Here is a 20,783-nt window from a genome sequence, read left to right as displayed (position 1 = left end):
ATCCTCCCTCCCCAAGTTTTACCCTCCCACACACATACACAGAGAGTGAGCTAAATACTTGTTTGCCTCTACAGCCATTCCCAAAATGGTGATATTCTTGTTACCATTTTGAGAATGCCTGCAGAGAAAAACACAGTTGGAGGTGGAATGGGATTTGGGGAGACTTGTATGGGTTGGAGTTTTTTCATGTGTTTGGAGTGCTGCACGGATTTGTGGCAAAAACTGCCTGAAAATTGCAGCAATATATAGTTGCGAGAGGCTCTTCCGAGGCCATGAAAGTGGTCCAATGGCCATAAAATGGCCACATGCACTCTACAGACCATACCATACCCACTCTTGTCTTAGACTTTTAGACATAGATGATCAATACTGAAGGAGATTTGAGATGAGATGCCAGGGTTCCAAATCAAGCTGAGCAGATTTTAGAGCTATTTTAAAATGGTTTTCTCCACCCTTCTGATGAGTTTTCGTTTAAAAAAAAAACCAGTGAGGGACTATAAGAAATTTATTGACCACTCTCCCTTCATTCTTTTTTTTTTCAAGAGAAGACAGTAGGCACAGTTGTGCAATCACAGTCTGACACAAACACCTCTCTGCTTTTCTTTTCTTTCTTTTTTTTCTCAGACAAAAACACAAAGTAAAACATGTCATGGCTCAACCACCCCTTGGTCTCCCCCCCTCCCACCAATACATACTTAAGCAACAGAAATGCAGTACATTACAATCAGCATCACTCGGTTGCACACAAATAAATTAAACAACTTGGGAAACCCAGGTGGATTTCAGCAAGAATAAATACCCATGATATGGTTAAGAATACAGAATCATAATCAAGACTTCGGTTGTTCTTTTGGAAAGGTATTCCAACTACACAGCTGTAAAATGTCAGGTGTGGATATGTTTGTTGGCTGTTTGATTTGGAGACGTTAGGTTGTTGTTGTTTAAAAAATGACAACAATGTAATTTAAAGGCCTAGTGGCTGCGTAGCTCAGTCCATGGGTTTCCAGTAAAAAGATGGCAGTCCACACACTTAGTCCCAGGTTTCGGAAAAATGCTGACCATCTACCTAAATCATACCAGAGCACAAGAACTACTGGGATTTGTTCAATATAAGGCAGTTCCCTGAATCCCAGCAACAATTGGGCAAACTAAGCAGAACAATCCATATAATCAGCCTGTTGATCTATTGGAATACTGACTTTGGGGAAAATGACATGTGTGAATCCAGTGTACCCCCATTATGTAGAAACGCTCAACGGAAGAGGTAGAAATCTTCAGTGTTCCTATCAGAGTATGATGGAAGGGGGATAAAAGCTGAAGGGATTTCTCTCAAAATATATACCCACCCCTAATTTGAATACTTGGGATCTCTTTTTTGCAGCCTCTTTTCATTCCTTAAAGTCACCTTTGATTTCCAACCTTCCTTCCATGTATGTGAAAGTCTTTTAAGGATGAGAGTAATGTAACATTATTCACACCCAGGGATATCGCTACACATCCGTGAGACAGTAAACCTGAGGGCTATCACAAAAGAGGACTTTTTTCCTGATGTCCCAAAGTGTGAGACTTGTTCTAATAGATTAAGTTACAAGAGACTAGATTTCAGTCAAACATGAGAAAAAGCTTCTTGACTAAAGGTGGGGAACCTTTGGTTCTCCAGATGTTTGGAAGCACAACTCCCTCAATCCCTTGGCATTGGATGGTGACTGGGATGAATGGGAGTTGGGAATCCAAAATATCTAGAAATCCTAGAGTTCTCCATTCTTGGACTTGAGAGTTAGGAGGATATTTTTTGTCAATAGAACCAATGATGTTGTGAGCTCTCCCCCATTGGCGGCATTCTAGCAGAGGATGGTCAGTCCATTGTGGGCATTTCCCACTGGACTTCCTACTTCAAGCTGAGAGCTCTAAATAAATGGTCACAAATATGTAAGCAGGGCCATTTCAATTTCTCTGGCAATTTTAGGCACTGAGCAAATTAATTGTCTAGAAGATTTATTTCAACATGGGAAGTCTGTAGAAATCATCCCACCAAATCCATGGTGAACACAAAGGACTCAGTGGTAGCCTAGATGCCCTGGCACTCAAGCTGTGTGACACTGTTGTGACTACCTCTGTCACTTTCCTGTTTTAGAGATTCCTGCTGTTATAGCACAGAGCCAAAGTGAAGCCATATGCTTTAGTAGGAAGAGGAGAAGCTCTCTGGAGAAAGTGGCAAGGCAGAAGGTATCACCCTCACATGGAACAGAGGCTATGAAAAGTTTCACTGTTACGTATACAAAAGCATTCTGGGCCTTGTAGAATATTTGATCATACTTGATTCTGGTCAAGTAATAGGCACTTGATTCACAATGTCTGCCAGACCAAAATAACCAATATCCCAGCTCTAGTAATCAATGTCTACCTTCAAGGTCCCAAGGCTGGTATCCTCTACTTTTCCTCCTGTGGTCAGTGTTCCTTCAGCTAGCCATAAAAAGTATGTGCAAAATATGAAGCACAACGCTCAGAATCAATGAGCATAGCCACTCCGCATGCACCACAAAGTCTGCTTCCCTACATGACATTGGCTGCTGTATTCAGGAGTTATTGAGAAAATAGTAATCTAAATTTGACCTCATTCCTGCTACTCTACTTTACGGGGAAAGTGTTAAATGGAGTATGTCAGCAGTAGTTACATGACACGCCACTGCCTTGCCACTGGCCTCTTGACTCTTGCACTTAAGTGAAAAAGAGATCCCATATTTCTCTTACATACTATCAAGTATAGTTGAAGGAATTGCCTTTTAATGATGAGCCAGGCCACAGGTCCTTCTAGTCCACAGGAAGGCTAACTTGAGGCCCTTATGATTTGCTGGACTACAACTTCTATCAGCCATAAGCAGCATGAACAGTGGGGAGGAGTTACAAAAATTGTTGATTCTGGGCTAGCCCAAAGTTTTCTATTATGAGCAATGGAAGTACTCCAAGATCTTGAGCATAATCCTTTCCAATTAGCAATCAGTTGGCTGCTCTCTTCTAGGGTCCATGATGTGGAACTGCTCACCCAAAACGACCAACTTAGGAATGGCACATGGATCCAAGTCTAGAAACTTCTGTGTGTTTAGATTACTGTGTCTTTCTAATTGACATGTTTTCCCTTTTTGAAGTGGCCTCCAGCAAAGAAAATGGCAGACAAGATTGTCAAAGAAAAGGAGAAAAACATATCGATAATGGGAAGCCCTTGATGAAGAATTGTTGTTTTTGTTGTTCAGTGATATGGTTGTCTACACCATTAAAATATATATATAAATAAAGAGTCTGGCAGGCAGGCAGGGAGAGTGGGAGGTGGGTTGGCGGGTGGATTGGAGGAACCTGCCTTCTGCATGGTGACTCCTGAAGCTATTCAGCAAGAGAGTGTCCCAAAGCTAACCAGAAAGCAAACTCTGGTTGGATGTCACATACGTAGGGCACATCCCCAGTGCGCTTCACATTCTCTCAGAACTTAAGCGTCCTTGCGCTCCCATCCGGAATCTGCCATGCATCAGGAGTCCCCTGGGCACTACGCCAACCTACAAAAAACCAAACCAAAAGAAAAACAAAAGGATGGGGACAGAGGGGGGAGAAAAGAAAGGTGTAATATGGACCAAGAGTCAAGGCATTCCTGATTACATTAACAGGGTACAACACACTGGATGATGGGGCACACTCTGAAATATGTGTGCTGCCCAAGACAACAGAACTCTCTTGCGGGAGAAAAATGCAATGGCCCCAATCCAGCACATGCAACTAATTACACACAACTACGGGTGACTGCGGATGGGAATGAACACTGCCACATTCACAGAAAAAAAGGAAGTCCCAGCCAATTTAATGGGTCAGGTGCAATATTTGTGATGTGGTTGCCCATGGGTTTTTGGATGTAATCCTGCATCAACTATTTCACATAGAAGCTTCCAGCCACGTGAAACCATCTCCGTGGCTGGATCAAGGCCTTTGAGGCTAGCCCAACATACAGTGTACTCATGAAAACAAAGTCATCAAGTCAAAGCAAGGTCTGTGTTGAGAATATTGACATTTGATCCTGTGAGGAATTGTTGTGATGCAGAATTTGGGTAGATGTCCTTGAGTCCTTCAAGCTTGCTGATATTGGTAGGAGCTGAAGAAGTCCAGACTGAAGAATGGAGTCCATATGCTATGTCTTGTGTGAGCTGAATAAGTTCTTTTGTCTGCTCCACTATGTGCCTTGGTTTTATCTCTTGTGACAAAGCATGGTGATTTTGACCACAAAACCAGTGACCAAACCCATTGCATTGAGATGGTCATGTAGTTGATACTTGACTAAGGGATGTTCTTCATAGGTTGAGCTAGAAGAAATGATGAACTGTACAGGAAACACATGGGAAAACTGGTACATGGCACACCTCTTCTGAAACCCAGCATGGATCTATCCTTACTTATAATGTAAAACGCTGAAGTAAACGACAGCAACCAACTCTGCCTTCATTGATCTGTGACACAGGATGACTGGGACAAATACATCAAAACCTCCATAATAATTCTTACCAATGAATGAGTTTTGGGAACACAAGATCGCCTTAACATGCTGTCCTTATGTCACTTAGCTGAAACTTGGAAGAGTGGCTTCATTGTGCTCAAATCCTCCAAGCAGCTGTGCCTGTGAGAGGTTCTGAGAATTATAGTCCAAAATTTTAATTTAGCAAAGTTCTGTCTAGAGCAGTGGTTCTCAACCTGTGGGTCCCCAGGTGTTTTGGCCTACAACTCCCAGAAATCCCAGCCAGTTGATCAACTGTTCGGATTTCTGGGAGTTGAAGGCCAAAACATCTGGGGACCCACAGGTTGAGAACCACTGGTCCAGAGGACTCAGGATGTAATTCCCTTCCAGACAAAAAAGAAGAGATTATCCATGCTTATGTGAAACTAGTAGATCAGAGACAAATTTTATGATCAGTCAACTTTGTATGTGAAAGCAATATAGAGGAACATTCAGTCTGGTTACCATCTGAAATAGGATAGTGTGGACCAGACATTATAGTGTAAATTAGGCTTCAAACATAAGCTTCTCCTCTATTTTTTGGAGATCATCATCAATTTGGAAGGTGCAGAAGGCCTAAGGGAGTGTTTCATTTGAAAGAGCTTTCCCTTTTCAAGATTCACTGACTTAGAAATATTATCAGGAACAAGGCCTTTACTGTCTATCCTACCTACTTGACTCACATCTTTTACATGTTGGCAGTGCTAAAATATGCATTATAGCCAATCACCAGAAGACAATTTCAGAAATTTAAGCCTATGGGCTTCAGTGTTTCTGTAACATCATTAATTTACCACTACGGGAAAAAATGGTTAATTCTCTTCTTACTGTTTTGATTTGTATTCATATCATAATCCATTTGAAAAGTTATCGTATTTTTCTACATACATCTCACTCAGTTTTTGTTGACCAGCACTATGTTTAGAGACATATTTATACAATTTAGGAATGTTTTGTATAGAAAACAGCAGTTTCTGTGCAGAAATAAATATTTTTGAGTTGAAATATTTTTCCCCCTTTGGTAAATCTTGTTTCCTGCACAGAAAATGCTGACTTCTGCACAAAAACCACCACCTGCGAATTTTGTACAGAATAAGTCCCAAACTGCAAAACTTTTAATCAGTTCAGGATTCTACTCACTACTTTTTCAATATTCAGCGAACACGGTTTTAGACCATTTTTCAAATATTCTATCCACCCTTAGGATAACTTTTTCCACTCAAGCCCAAAGAAGCATATTGTAAGAAAGAGCAATATGAAATTTAAATAAAGCAAATAAAAATTATTTAATGGCTTAAATAAAGCAAAGCAGGACAAAATACAAAAGTGAAGCAATGCAGCCCAACATCAGTGTGTAACAAGCAATGCATTTTTTAATCCTGTCTTGATTTCAGTTGTAGAAGAGGCTCTGTACACATCTCCATGTAAGACCCTCGGCAAAGAGATTTAATAACTTTGACGACTGAGAGAGAAACATTGGGAGTTTGTCTCCACAAAAATTATGGTAGTTAATGCCATTTCAACTTCCATTTCTCCAGCCTGTAGAATCCTGGGATTTGTAGTTTGATAAAGGCTATGATATTCATGGGATCACCATGAATCGATAAGCAACTTGAAGACACATATACACGAAGACCTTGGCATCTCTGCTAAAGAGTTCTAATCCTTTAATTCAGGGAAGTGGACTACAGCCTTATAGAAGAATCCTAAAAAAAATCAACTTATTACAAATCTCAGGATGCATTGGCTAGAGCAATGGTAAACGTGGGACAAACGGCTAATAACTGAACAGTTTATTGAACCAGTGTGTCTTAAGTCAAATAGGAGAAATTGACCAAAGAGAATGTGAGGATAGATAGCCTGGACTGAAGTTTATATTGGGACATAAATGGGAAACAATTTCAGGAAAGTTTACTATCTCAGCCTCTGCTCTCCTCTACAAGAGTGCCGGGGAGGGGGGCAGATTTATCTTAACCAATACATACCTGCCTGTCCAAATGCTGTCAGTATTTTTGATAATCATAATGACATTTTAAGAGAGGGAGTTTGGGAGGTTTTAATTGAATCTCTAAACTTTCTAGGAACATTTTTCAACTCCAGTGATTCTGCTTGACTTACCCAAAGTGAAAAATAAGATGTTTGTTCCCTATTTTCTAAGGACAAGCATATTTTGTACATTCATGCACTAATTTTCCATAGAGATGAAGACAGACATGTAGGGTTTGACATCTTGGTATTATCATATGCGATAGAGGTGCAAGGAAATGAACACTTAAACAAGTTTTGCATATCCTGATGTTTAGTTGTTGATTTTTTTAAAAGACTGAAAGAGACATAAATAAATCTAAAATATCTATAATGGTACAGGCAAAGTTCATGAAACCAGTACCACAGAATGACATGCACTGTTATGAATACTGAATACTTAAGACACCAAAATAATGGTTCAGCCAATCTGCATGGAAGGCACCCCTGCTCCAAAGACAACATAATCTAGTTAGGAGTTTCAGAATTGAGACTGGAAACCAGTTTCTCTATTTGGTTCTTGAAGTGGAACATACACTCCACTTCCGACTGTTCCGACTAAAGATCCAAATGGAGATGTGAACCCAATTTTAAGATTTTTCTCCTCCCTAAAATGGGCAAATTGTTTAGATGTGCCTTTATGGAAAGGGAAAAAGAAGAAATCTAATGAACAGAGGGCTGGTCTTGCCTTGTTCTCTTTGGTAAGCTGAAAACAGACACCTATTCATGCACCATCTCCAAAAGAGTGTTGGAAAGTGCATGAAATGGCTTTACCTTGCAAAAAAAAAAAAGGATTCACATTCAAATAAAATTTTATTTGCAATTCTCAGTCACCGATGTGTGTCCGTAGTCTTCAGTGCCTTCACTGTGCAAAGATGTGGAACATAGTCAACCACATTTACAATGAAGAACATCCAAAGCAATTATCACTCAAAGTCTGGACTCTCTCTGTTTCTCCCTTCCAGCCCTCTATCATTTCCCAGAGAGTTCGGCACCAGCTTTCAAAACCCTTTCGCTCTCCAGGACCCAAAGTCTGGTTCCTTGGGATCCTATTAACTTTGAAGCCAGATGCATTTTTAAAATGTTCCCGATGCACTCCAAAGGGAGATTTTGAAGGAATGATGGTGGTAGCAGTTGCACTGGCGATATAGCGGGCTATAATAGATCAGTGCAGAGAACACAGTTGTAGCTAGACATGATCCTCATGGGCAGCCATGAAGACATCAGCATGTCAAAAACATTGCACAGTTGAAGACTGTGACCAAAGACTAGCTGCCATTCTAAGATAGATTCACTGGTTGCATGGGATTTGTATAGGTGTTGACTCTAAATCAAGGGTTGGCAAATTTATTTAGGCCTCTGGGTCTTCTATATCCATGCTGCTTTCAGATGAGGATGGAATATTAACTAGGTTTAATCACGCAGTGAAGCAAACTCTGTATCAATGGCAGAGATGTGATGGCAAGGGATACAGACACAGCAAATTAGGTAAACAAGAGGGATTCAGCAACAAACAGAGGGAAGGGTGATGTATGCAAGAAAGCAAGATGGTGCTTGGATTACACAATGGACAAAAAATTACGAGAGGAAAGCAAAGGATGCCAATAGATAGTTAACATAACTTTCCCTACACTTTAGTGATTGTGAACTCAAGTTGAAAGTTTTCATGTCAGGTAAATCCACTTTGAGTGTTGTTCCAGATTTTAATGGAACTATCCAAAGTGCTGAACTTTATTTTCCAAAGTTGCTTCAGCTCCTTTAAAATCTGAAATAAAACCTGTAACAGATTCACATTAACCTTTGGGCGATAGGAGTTGTAATCTTACCCACTGGGGAGGTTACTAGGGTAAGGGAAAACCAGATGGAAAGAGATTTGTTTGTTTGGGATTTGAATCAGTGGCAAGACACCTTGTGAAGAAATATTATCAGGATTGCAATAGAACAGCAATTGTGTATTGTCCTTATAAGAATGTTAAGCTGAAGTCTGAAATGCAGACAGGACCATCCAAGGAATTACCACACTGTGAGGAAAGCAAGAGGAAGTATCTGGAGTGGGTTACCTCTTGGAAGCATGGTTGTCTTAGGATGTAGGAAAGACAAAGTTTATTTTTTCCTTCTTTTATCAAAGGATGAAGTAATAAAGTGCTGGTGATCTAGACAAGTCAAAGGAAAGAGTCACAAAAGCATAATGAGGATATAAAGAAGTGACTATAAGGATTCATTGTGCCTGATAAATGGCAGGTCGAACAATTAGAAGGGCATCTGTGGAAAGCATCCAGAAAACATCTCTAAAATCTGGAGGAATCCAAGAAGAGTTGGCGGAAAACAAAAAATGCACTGGCCATGAAGATTGGAAGCTCCATGGTATAGCTTCCACAGAAGTGTTAGGCAGCATGAAAATTTGGACTGTTCCTTTGTCAGTGCTCTTATTCTACCTTTACATCAGTGCTGCTTGCAAATGAGAGCTGGAGACTGCTATAGATGGATTGGTTCAAGCAAGGAAGTCACTGGCCTGCATTTGCAAGGCTTGAGCAGAACAGTTGATGACCAAGGGTCTTGGGGGTCTCTCATCAATAAGGTCGCCACTATGTCAAAGTCAACCAGACAACAAGTGACAACACCTCAGAACAATCTGTTTACCCAATGTGCCAGATGGAAAAATGACTTTAACCATGCTAACTTGATGCCATCACAAGAGAGAGCAATGTCATGACATTATCAAGCTCGCACAGGGCTATGGACAGGGGAACTGGCTCCCACCATTTCAGTTTCTGGTTTGTGCAAGGCAGGGAGATAAAGACAATGGGAATGAGAAGCTACATTTTCCCCACATGCAGCTCTTGCTAACTGCACAAAAGGCAAGACAACAGACTTGGATATTTCAAAGCAGCATGACCCATAAGGGCTCTTATGCAGTCAACTAGCAAAGTTTGGTTGCCACACTTGAAAATGTATATTGTTCAGAGATGTTTGTAACGCCTAGTTCAGCCAGTTCAAGCTTTAGAGAGGACGAGAGCCAGAATTGCAAGTCAACTGCTAGAACGGATCAGTAAGGAGTTGGTGGAACTTGTTCCTGATGACATGTGCATTCACTCTTGTCCATCTTCACAGTTTTTTGTAAGATTACATTTTAAAGATGAAAATAAGAGCTCCTTTACAAGACTTTCTAAAAAGTCCATTGCAATGATGAGTTTTGGTTCATCATCCTATGGACAATAATGGGTAGAAATAGTTTAAATCTTTGGACCCTAGACTACCACATCATGGAATTAGTGCAAACATAAATAATGGGGTTGGAGAGAAAAAGAGCATAAACTGGAACAACTTAGAGGAAGAGGTCCAAAGAGAATCCAAAAAGCAAGTTAAACAATACCACCGTTATGGTGACATTGGATGTTGATATGCAGTGGAAAATTAGGAAAGAAAGGGTAGTCTTGTAGCTATGGCAGAGGAGTCAAAATGAGGACATCGTCCTCTCAATAGAAATTCTGGCCCACCTTTTCCCAAAATCTAGCACTGTAGTAATTTAAAACTTCAGTTGAAGATTTAGAAATAGGTTTAAGCATCCAAAGAAAGGAGGCAGGAAAGGGAATGCGAACACAGCAACATCAGAATTTTAAATGTCTCACTCTCTGCAACACAAGACATTTGGAAACGGAAATGTTCAATGGAGGGAGGGGATTATAATTTTTATTTGGGGCAACGCTCTCATTTTGTCCCTGTATAGCGGCACCCCCAGGAAACAGGTGTCTCATGTATATCTTTCAAATCTTGAATGTTTTCCTTCCCTGGTATTCATTGGCAGTCTTCTATTCAAGAAATAACCAGAGCCAATGCAATGCTGTTTAGCTTCCAGGATATGGTGCCTTTGGGGTATGTAGGCTTCAGAAATACCAGAATGTCCCAAAAGACAATTTTGCTGTTGGGGATATTTCCTGGGATAATTTCTTTAAGTTCGTATACAAGGAAAGACTTCTACAGAAAGCGTTGTCAATTGTCCTTGCTCCTAAACGGTCCTGTTATGCCTTCATATGGAAATGGCACAAGCTGCAGCATCTCCTGTAGTGTACAAAATCTATGGCTTAATCCAGAAAAGGGGGCTCAAGCAGTAAGACTAGGACAGATCTCAATCCAAGATTCGTCATCCAGTATAAGGTCCCATGATCAGAGTTATATACAATATAAGCACCTACATAGGTATGCATCCATCACACTCACTCTCTGAGCCAAAGCTAGAGCTTGGAGAAGTTATTTTTCTGGACTACAACTCCAAGAATCTGTCAACTGATAGTGTGGGGAGGAGAAGCCCAGATGGCATTGTGGGCTGCATGTCTCGAGCAGCCTTCATTACTTTGTTGGGATCAGATTAAAGTTGTAACGTTGTAACGTGATAACGCTGTTGTAGTGCTACAAGGCTATGCCATAGTGTTTTATATTGGGGAAACAGTATGCACCAAACAATGCAAAGGGGCAACGATGTCTTTGGTGGTGGGTAGGCAATCCAAAATATTATGTGCAATGGTTCTAGATCAAATGGATACTGCAATCCCACAATGGTTCTAGAGATGCAGTTGGAAAGAAAGTGATCTCTCTCGAATATTGTTTTACAGACAACACGATTACAATGGTAGAAGAGGCTCTAGGTGAAGATCAGAATACAGAGGAAATAGCACAGAGGCATGAACAACTATCGTATTGTTCAAGATGGTGTGAAAATTGTTTCTTGGTACTCACACCAGCAAGGGTGACTGTTTCTACTTCCTATGTGACTGAGATAAGATGGTCTTCTAAATTTTGCCCATGGTTCTGGAATACACATGGGGCTCTGGTCTTTTTGCAAATCTAATGCAAACACAAACCTGTATGTGAACTTTTGGAAAATAAAACAATCTTAGCACTTTAGTCTACAATAAAAGGATACTAAAACCGGCTTACTGGCTGGCATTTTGAATCCACATTAATGGTTTATATTTCCTTCCCTCTTGGCATTTGGTTGCAATCCGATAAAGGTGTTGGGAATTTTCCTGCTAAAATCTGGGATACTACAAGAGTTGTGTAAATATGTAGAGAAACATTCAATAATGGCACATCTGCCCCTCAAGAATATCACCTAAGATGTTATTTCAAAAAAGAGAACTCCGAAGTGAGAGTTAATATCCAGACTGTTGTTGGGTAGCTCTGTATACTTGTGTAATGCATCTCCTTACACATATTTGCAATACTCATAAGTCTGTGAAACACTAAAGGAAATAGAAATACTAAATGATCTTATTATTGGTGGACAAGGTGAACTCTGGATATGAAAGGGCTCCTTTGTACTTTTCCACAGTAAGAGTATCTCCATATTAACAACTGAATACACCTGAAGCTCTCCCAAGAGTAACAAGCTCCTTTCCTGCTTATGGTGAGCAATGATTTCTTATGCATATGTTTTACTCCAAATGTGGGTGTTCAGGGGATTTCTAATGGGCATATTATGGATGGGGCAACATAGTGATATGAGTGAAGAGTCACAATAATTTCTTTAAAATCACTTTGGTCAAAATAAGGTAACAAAAATCCTTCTGAACTGGTGAGACTAGGGCAATTCCTTACAAATGAAAAACCTAAGTGAAAAATACGCAGTTCTGTTGCACTAGGAAGAGGAAGGGACAGTACCACAGAGGCATGTGTTTTAGTAAAACAAAATAGATGCTGCAACAATGCAGCATTTGTAAAACGTGACAACGTGTACAGACCTCTTATGGGAGGAATATATGTGTGTGTGCGTGTCTGTAATCAGAACCAGATTCCAAATATTTAAAGACAATGTAAACACAATGTTTTGATAAAACCTATCTATTATTATACAGAATATAAAAAAGAAGAACAGTTCCTGTCTCGGTTTTCTCTCCAACTCGACAAAACACAAAAAAGAGGATCCTTCAAACCAGGCCTTCTGTTGGGATGTGACTTCTTGCACAGTACTACTAGTAGTAAATAAAGAAATATAAAAATAAATATGATAATGGTATGTGCCTGAATCTGTACAGTAGGTTCTGATTTTGCTCCAAGTCCACATGCCATAGTGGAGATTAGGTATTTCCAATTCACCTATCACATTAGGCATTTTATTTTATTTATTGGGGGGGGGGCAAGAAAACTGAGTAAGTGGGGTTACTTGGGGGGTAACACATGCACACACACAAAGGGAAGGAGCTGCATACAGTTTCATATCTGAGTTTGTTTTGTGATTGTAAGCAAAACAGGAAGGGATGGTTGTGAGGTGAGAGTCCCGTTTACAGACAGATATGAATGACTTAAGATGTCGTAGCCAACCGGTTCACCATTTAGTCTTTCCACTAAATGCATTCTGGACAGGAGGGGGAAGGAAAGGTGGGAGAAACATCCAGATGGAAAATAAAGGTTCCCTCAGTTGAAAAAAAAAGAAGCAATCTTTGCTCTCGACAGAAGACCAAAGACACTTTCTCCCCCCAGGGACAAAGTGTTTTTTTATTGTGATATAAATAGGGAGCTTTCTGGGTCTTTAGGCTACTAAATAGGTACACCGAAATGCCCCCATGAAAGGAACCCATTGGCCTTCTCTTAAAAGCTGCTTTTCTCCCCGAGGGAAATTACAGAGTGTGTCAAATGAGGACACGCCAAGCTTATGGTATGTACTTTAAGCAATATTTTTTTATTTTTATTTTTTTCAATTAAGGGGACAAAATGGGTGAATGAACAGGGTAATGCAGACAACTGCCCAATTAAAAAAAAAGACATGCCCCCCTCTGAAAATAACACAAGACAGTGGTTTTCCCAATAGAACTTAACAAAGACTAGGAAAAAAAATACAATAAAGAGCCAGGTTGCAAATGACCTTTGGTCATCTAAATAATAATAAAAAAATAAAAAAATAAAAAACCAAACAAAGATCAAATCTGACGCCTCTGTTCTGAACAGAGCGTATAAGCAATAATAAATAGTGACTTCCATAGTAAAAGATAAAATTTCAAGTTACGACAAACAGCTTTCATTACAGGAATAGAAAAGGCTGAGAATAACAAAATATTTTGCATTGCCATATACAAAAAAGGTTATCAACTCCAGCGGGGCTCTCTTTTTTTAATATGCTTTGCATATGAAATCCTTTCCCAATCTAAATATATAAAGCACCATTTTAGGTTTTTTTTCTTTTTGGCAATGGAAAAAAACCTGCAAAACTTTTTAATTTTTTTCCCTTTCATTCTATTTTTTTGTTTGTTTTTTTTCTCTCCTTTTACTGCATATGAAGTTTTTTTTTTAAGATGCTGGAATGTAAAGGGGTAAAGAGAAGAAGAAAAGAGACCAAAGATCACACTACAGAACAAACCAACATCATCACCTTGCATTATTACTGCATACAATATGGCAGCAGAAAAACAAAGAAACCCCAAAAGAACTTTTGATATGTACAACTATCTGCAATGCTCGTTCAGTGCGACATTCAAACAGATTTTAATTTTTTCCCAACCCCCCCCAAAAAAGCAGCCATTATATGGCCTCTTATTCGTACAATGTCACACTCTTGTCCAAAAATTTTTTTTGAAACATACAAATATTTTGCACTATATTATCCTGCCAAATTAAAAAAATATACCGTGGCAGCCTGTTTGTGTGTCTGTGTGTGTCTCTGTGTGTTTTTCCACTACCAAAAAAGGTATACTGAGACCTTTTTTTTCTTTTTCAAAGAGAAACAAGCAACAGTTAAAAATACAAGCTTCATTATAAATACTATAGTGCCTACTCTAGGTGAACATTAAATTCAAATACCATTCTAGAAATTACAGAAAAAAGAGACCATAAATGCGTTTTTTCTTCTTTTTTGTTTGCTTTTTCTTCTTCTTCTTCGCATAGGAACCAACAGGCGTGTGCATTTCCTATATTTAAGTACTATATATTCTTAAAACCTTTTCCCCAAATGCATTTATTTATTTTACAACCTGAAACGTTGTGTGTCTATCCAAGGCATAAGATTTGCAACTACTGGTTTTCAACGAAGAACAGGTCTTGTACACCACCAAGACAATGAAACCTAAAATACATATTTCCCCCCCTAAACATAATGAAGTGTCTTTTTTTTTATAAAAAAGGAAAAAAATCATAACATTTATATTTCAAAAAAAGTTTTGTACAAAAAAAACCACATCCTTGCACTGTAGGAGCGAGAGCAATAATTCGTTATATTTTTAATATAATTGCAGAACCTGTTCCCATTCACAGCGCCGTAATGTTGCGTCCCAGTCATTTAAGTCAAGTACAAACGGCAAGCTGGCAAGAGTTTCTTAAGATGCTCATCACCGCGAGATCGCGTTGAATTTTTTTAAACAAAAAATTTTTTTTTCATTAATCTTGCAATTTTTCCCTTAAAAGTATAGAACCTGTAAACTGGGAAAATTGTACAGTGCATTTAAATTGTCCTATCTGAGCAGTCTTAAAAGGTTTCTTTTTTTTATACTCAACCTGTGTACCTCTGATTAAAGGAAAAGATACAGACACGACAGGCCGAGTCAAGTGCTATGTGAACATCCAGCGGGGCAGGTGCTAGCTTACTCATAAAAAACAATGAATCCTTTTTCCATGTCAACACAACTAGCATGTGGCATATGCTCAAACAAAACAAAATGGAGAACAACGTTTTAGGGAGCACAGACATACACTGCTACTCTTTTTAAAAAATTAGCTTTCTCTTCTTTTCTTTTTTTTCTTCCAGAATGTCACACACTTCAAGGCAAATCTGAATAGCTCATAGTTAATCATCATACCAATATTAGCTTATAACCTGTTCTTAGTTTTAAATGGCAAACAGTACCACGTTGTGCTAATAAATCATTATATATTATTATTATTATTATTACTATTATTTTTTGCACTACTGTGTTACATCTCAGTAAATCATTATTGCTGGGCTGTTTTAATATGCTCTTCCCTATACAGAGAGATCAATAGGTTGTACGTTTCTAATATGATTTTCAAGTTAACAACCAACTGAACCTTGAGTTCGTTATTTTAATTCTTTTTCATTTCTTTTTTTAGCCTTCAATTTTTAATTTTTGTGCCAGAATCACCAAGATATTTGAAAAATCTTCATCTTATTTAAATTTCACCTAGTTTATTTAATTATCTTCAAGGACTTCTGCAAATTTCACAGTTGTTAAATCATCAAAATAATAATTTTGAAACTGGGGGGGGGGGCGCGATGGAATAGGACAAGGTGGCATTGGGGGAAAGGGCATGAGAGAAATACTCTCTGGAATGGTAGAGGATTGTTTTCCATTCTCAACTGGAACAAAATCAATGTAAGCGATACAACTATTTTGTATTTTTAGAGACAGAAGGAAAAGGGAGTGTGGGAAGTTTGAATGATGATTAACTAGGACTTCTTGGGTTTTCTTTGTTAAATTCATTTTGTTTTTAGGTAGCCACTATTGTGAGAAATACAATAGAGAATTATTGGTTAGGTCCTAAAGGACTCCTTTCCATTGCCAAGTGCGAAAAGTTGAGCTACAAGTTTAGAACGAGTAGAGTTGCCACCAACATGGCTTAAATAGATTCAAGGCACTCAGAATTGCAATTTAAACCAAATGATAGTACACATTTCAAATCTTGTTTATGTCCTCATTTTTCAATTAAAGGCCTATTTTTTTCTTTCCTTCCCCTGAAGCCACAAAAAGAATTGATACGTTAAATCCTTTTAAAGACAGAGATCAAGCTAATAGAGCGGATTTTCCCCTTACTTTTTCAGTGTGATCCATCTGTCCATAAAGAGTTAATTCAAAGTACATCTTCCTCTATATGATTCAAAACCAAATATGTGCATGATATGTGTTTAGCGAATGTATGCAGCATGGTTGATTCTGTTTTAAAAAATGATGTTTTTGTTGTTTGGTTTTTCTTTTCTCTCTCTTTTTCCCCTGGAAAATTCTTCTGAACAGCCATGGTACACTTTCTTATTTGTGCGTGCGTGCATGCTTGTGTGAGCGTGTGTATGTTTTGTGTGTTAGTTCAGCTACGAATTAGGGGACAATTTTAAAAAAATAATAACAGCCATAACCATAGCACACATGCTGCCTAATTTTTTAAAAAAATTAATAAACATACACAACATGTAAATTATTGCACAAGAGAAAGGCTCAAAGTTTGCGTAGTATTGCCCCATTACAGATCATGCATTCAAATGGTGAAATCAGAAAAGAAAGGGGGAAATAAAAATAAAAAAGGAAAATGAAAACAGATGTGCTGGTGACAAGCACTTTCTTAACATCATCCTTAGCTTCCATTATTTTACTCACAAGGGACTAGAAAATCTCTATATTGGGGGGGGGGGGCCGAGGAGAGGGTAGATTGGGGGGAAACTGGGAGAAGGGGGCATGTTAATATACCACTATTCAGTTTTTATGTCATTATTCAAGACTCGATCACTGTGCCATTTTTTCATGTGTTTTTCCAGGGTACTGTACACGCTAAAAGGCATCTTACAAATTTCACATTTGTAAACGTCCTTCCCCACCTGACCATGCGTTTTCATGTGCCTGGTGAGTTTGCTACTCTGGGCGCAGGCGTAGTTACACAGCTCACATTTATAAGGCCTTTCCCCAGTGTGGCTCCTCCTGTGGACAGTGAGGTTACTACAGTTCTTGAAGACTTTGCCACAGTACTCACAAGTGTCGCTGCGTCTGCCCTCTTTTGAACTAGGCCTTCCAGGGCCTGGACCACTAATATGCGGGGTGCTCCCTCCACTTCCTGTACCGCTTCGGCCTGATATCCCTCCATCCATCTCCCCAGGAGGCGTTGAGAAGCGTAAACTTCCGTTTTCGGAGGAGTGTTCTGAGGAGGAAGCAAAAGGCGATTGTCGGGAGTCTCCAAAGCTGAGGAATGGATCTTTCAACTGCCGAGAGGCAGCATACCCAGCGAGCCACTGGGAGTAAACATTTTCAGTGTTAGGCATAGCTGTTGCTGGGAGGTCAAACTCCTTCTCAAGTTTGATGCGTTTGGAGAAAGGGCTTAGGGAGCTGGGACTACCCAAGAGCAGCTTTTTGGACAAACCTCCAGAGGCAGACTCACCAGGGGAACAGCCCCGGCCATTCATGGCGCCGTCATCAATTCGGTCAGATTCACCAGCTACCGAGTCTTCATCACAAGTGTCTCTGTGTACCTCAGATTCGGACAAATGCCCTCTTTTATGCTTCTCACCAAGAACTTGATGGAAGGCCTCGCTGAAGTGCTGCATGGAACTCAGGACCATTCCCTGCATGACATCTGGTATAGAACGATTCTCCTCAATGGACCGGGAGTTGTTTTCATGGTGACGAGCTGCTTCGAGGTTAATGGCAAACCCATAGTCCTGCCTTTCATTTTCAGTCAAATCTTCCTCTTCTTCCTCCTCCTCCTCCTCTTCCTCCTCCTCCTCTTCTTCCTCCTCTTCATCCCCATTTTCTGGAATCATGTTAGAATCATTCTCACTTTTGAACTTGGCCACGACAGATTTGAGGGCACTGCTAGCACTGCCGACGAGGTCACTGGTTCCTGGCTCGGGGGAACTGGCTGTGGAGAGACCATCGTCTGACTTGACTGTCATTGGAGATGACTTGTGCATATGGGTTTTCATGTGACGCTTTAGCTTGCTTGCTTGAGTACATGCATGGTCACAAAGGTTGCACTTGTACGGTTTTTCTCCAGTGTGGCTCCGACGGTGGACAACTAAGTTGCTCTGAAACTTGAAGGTTTTCCCACAAAATTCACAAGACTTGGATTTGATGGGAGGCTGGGAAGGGGGAGGAGCAGACTGAAGAGGAGGAAGAGGTGGAGTTGCCAGAAATGGCGGCTTGCTGCCTGGCTGGAATGGTTGTAGTAACCTTTGCATAGGACTGGGACGGTTCGGTGACAATGGCGGACTAGAGGTATTTCCAGCTAACTCCCGAAGCCGCCTGGAAAAATCCATAGCTGGGGGCTCTATGGCCATGGGGTTGAGTCGCAGCACCCTGTCGAAGGCACTGGGGTGATGGGTTGCAAGGGCCATTTCTTCGGCACCCAGACGTTCTATGCGATGGGGGTCCAAGTGATGCCTTGGAGGGGGACTAAACAAAGGCGGCGTGGGAGGGAAGCGTCCTTCTCCAAGACCTGATGCTTCTCTCGCAACTGACCCAGGTATTCTGAGCAGATTAAAAGGGTTATTGTCTGCAATGTGAATCCCATGGAGTGGCGGCTGAGAAGGGCATTCTGCACCTAGTCCTGATGGGATACCAACCCGTGGCGTCAGGGGACTTCCATGTTCACTTTCTAAGTAGATTCTTAATCCATGAGTGTTCTGTGCGTGTTGCAAAAGAAACCAGGCGCTGTTGAATGGCTGTTTACATGTCGTACACGTGTAGCTGCTGGGTTCATCTTTACCTGTAAGACAACACAATGGTAGCATCATTGTTTCAACTGTCAAATTAGCTTCCTTACAAGTTATCAGAAATCAATATGAGCTTTATTGGATGAGACAGTAGATTTATCTAGGACCACACCCTGCTTCCTACAGTAGGGAGACAGATGCCTTCTGGTAGCCTCTAAATTAGATATGAATTTTAGAGCCTCTTTGCTGTTGTTCCTGGAACCTGGCATTCAAAGCCATGTTGGCTCAACTTGGCCTATTTTAGCCAGAATAGCAATAAAATATGGCAGCTGTACTGCAAAAGTTAATGTTTCCAAGCTCTGTGGATCATTTACATAGCCATAAGGAAGATAGCCCTCTCTTCCATGACTTAATCCCATCTTCTAATACAGTGATCCACAAACTCTAGTCCTCTAGGTGTTTTGGATTTCAGCTCCAGAATCACTGACCATTGGACAACAAACTGAGGCTGCTGGGAGTTGAAGTCCAAACACCTGGAGGAACAGAGTTTGGGAATCACTGTTCTAATGCGTTGGCCCTGGATTTCTTCTAGGCCCACAGCTAAACCAACATCTTGTGGCAATGAATTGTACACATTAAGTATGCATTTTGTGAAGAACAGATTTATTTTCCCCAGTCCTGAAGCTCTGAGAATCTACTGCACTGGAGGAAACACATTCATCTAGGGTTGCCAGTTTTCAGGGCTATTGCAAATCTTGAAACTTCAGAGTCAAAACCCGAGATCTAAGAGGACCTTGTGAAGCAGGAACAGAAAGTAGGTTTAGCTACAATGGTTGTATTACATGGAGTAGCCCCAGTGATGTCAGTAAACGTAACACCTTAAGCTTTAACCACAGCTGTGCAATATATGTAATTCATATTAATAACAAAAAGCAAAAAAACAAGTTTAGCAAATAAGGGAAATACAGATACACAACTTTTTAAAGGAAACTCTCTCACATTAAGATTCCTCACTCAACCTACCTTGGTGACTGGAGAAGAGAAGCAAGGCCCTGAGATCTGGGGACCTGACACACATCTCCCACCCCCTGATTTCCAATCTTACAAGAAGGATTACATTTCTTTCTCCAATTATTCCTTGTCAATCATAATTTTATAAACATCTTTCTTATACATTGGATAATAACGGGGACTGCCCGTTTTAACTCTAACTGCATTTGTGGCACATTGGACCTCACTCGGTGCTCATGCATACCTCCTCAAATGATTATTCCTGGGGAATGTGGCCCTTAATATAGAAAAATAATAATTTTGTAAGATGTGTTTTATAAACCATATATACTACAGAGGAATCAGGAAAAGAGAACATAAAGGCCCAACTGTGATCCTTCCCATATCTATTGAAAGAATTTGCTTAGATGACAATTACACAATTTTCGATGAGACCATGGTGGACCTAATGCCTATCAGAGGAGCCATTTCGAACCTGGAGAGAAAATAATCAGTAACATAATACACAGCATACATAATATACATAATACAACATGAATGTGTTTTTGAATTAAGTTGGTGTGAGTTTTCCGGGCTGTATGGCCATATTCCAGAACATTATCTCCTGACCTCACAACCTCTGAGGATGCCATCTATAGATGTGGGCCATACAGTTTCAAGAGAGAATGATTCTGAAACATGGCCATACAGCCTGGAAAAATTACAGCAACCTAATTCAAAACACATTCATGTTGTATTATGTATATTATGTATGCTGTGTATTATGTTGCTGATTATTTTCTCTCCAGGTTAGAACTGGCTCCTCTGGAACATGGCCATACAGTCCAGAAAACTCACAGCAACCCAGTGATTCTGGCCATG

The 20,783-nt window shown here is 40.0% G+C and overlaps 1 protein-coding gene across 5 annotated transcripts in view; it reads right to left on the bottom strand.

Annotated features, from left to right (window-relative positions):
• Nucleotides 1-492: 492 nt before the first annotated feature.
• The window catches only part of bcl11a (BCL11 transcription factor A), a 229,128-nt gene continuing 208,837 nt past the window's right edge, over nt 493-20,783 (bottom strand). The window contains exons 3-4 of one of the 5 annotated variants that reach the window (XM_062970222.1): nt 17,085-18,964; nt 493-3,548 (exon numbers count right to left, since the gene is read on the bottom strand). In XM_062970222.1, the coding sequence (XP_062826292.1) occupies nt 3,465-3,548; nt 17,085-18,964 (1,964 nt within the window). In that variant the 3' untranslated portion in view covers nt 493-3,464. Of the gene's footprint in view, nt 3,549-13,211; nt 18,965-20,783 lie in introns of those variants that run through there. The other 4 variants (XM_008102734.3, XM_062970227.1, XM_062970228.1 and 1 more) reach the window with 4 other exon arrangements.

The sequence above is a fragment of the Anolis carolinensis genome, chromosome 1, assembly GCF_035594765.1.
Source record: "Anolis carolinensis isolate JA03-04 chromosome 1, rAnoCar3.1.pri, whole genome shotgun sequence".
Classification (NCBI taxonomy): Eukaryota; Metazoa; Chordata; class Lepidosauria; order Squamata; family Dactyloidae; genus Anolis; species Anolis carolinensis.
This window is presented reverse-complemented; position numbering and strand designations above follow the sequence as displayed.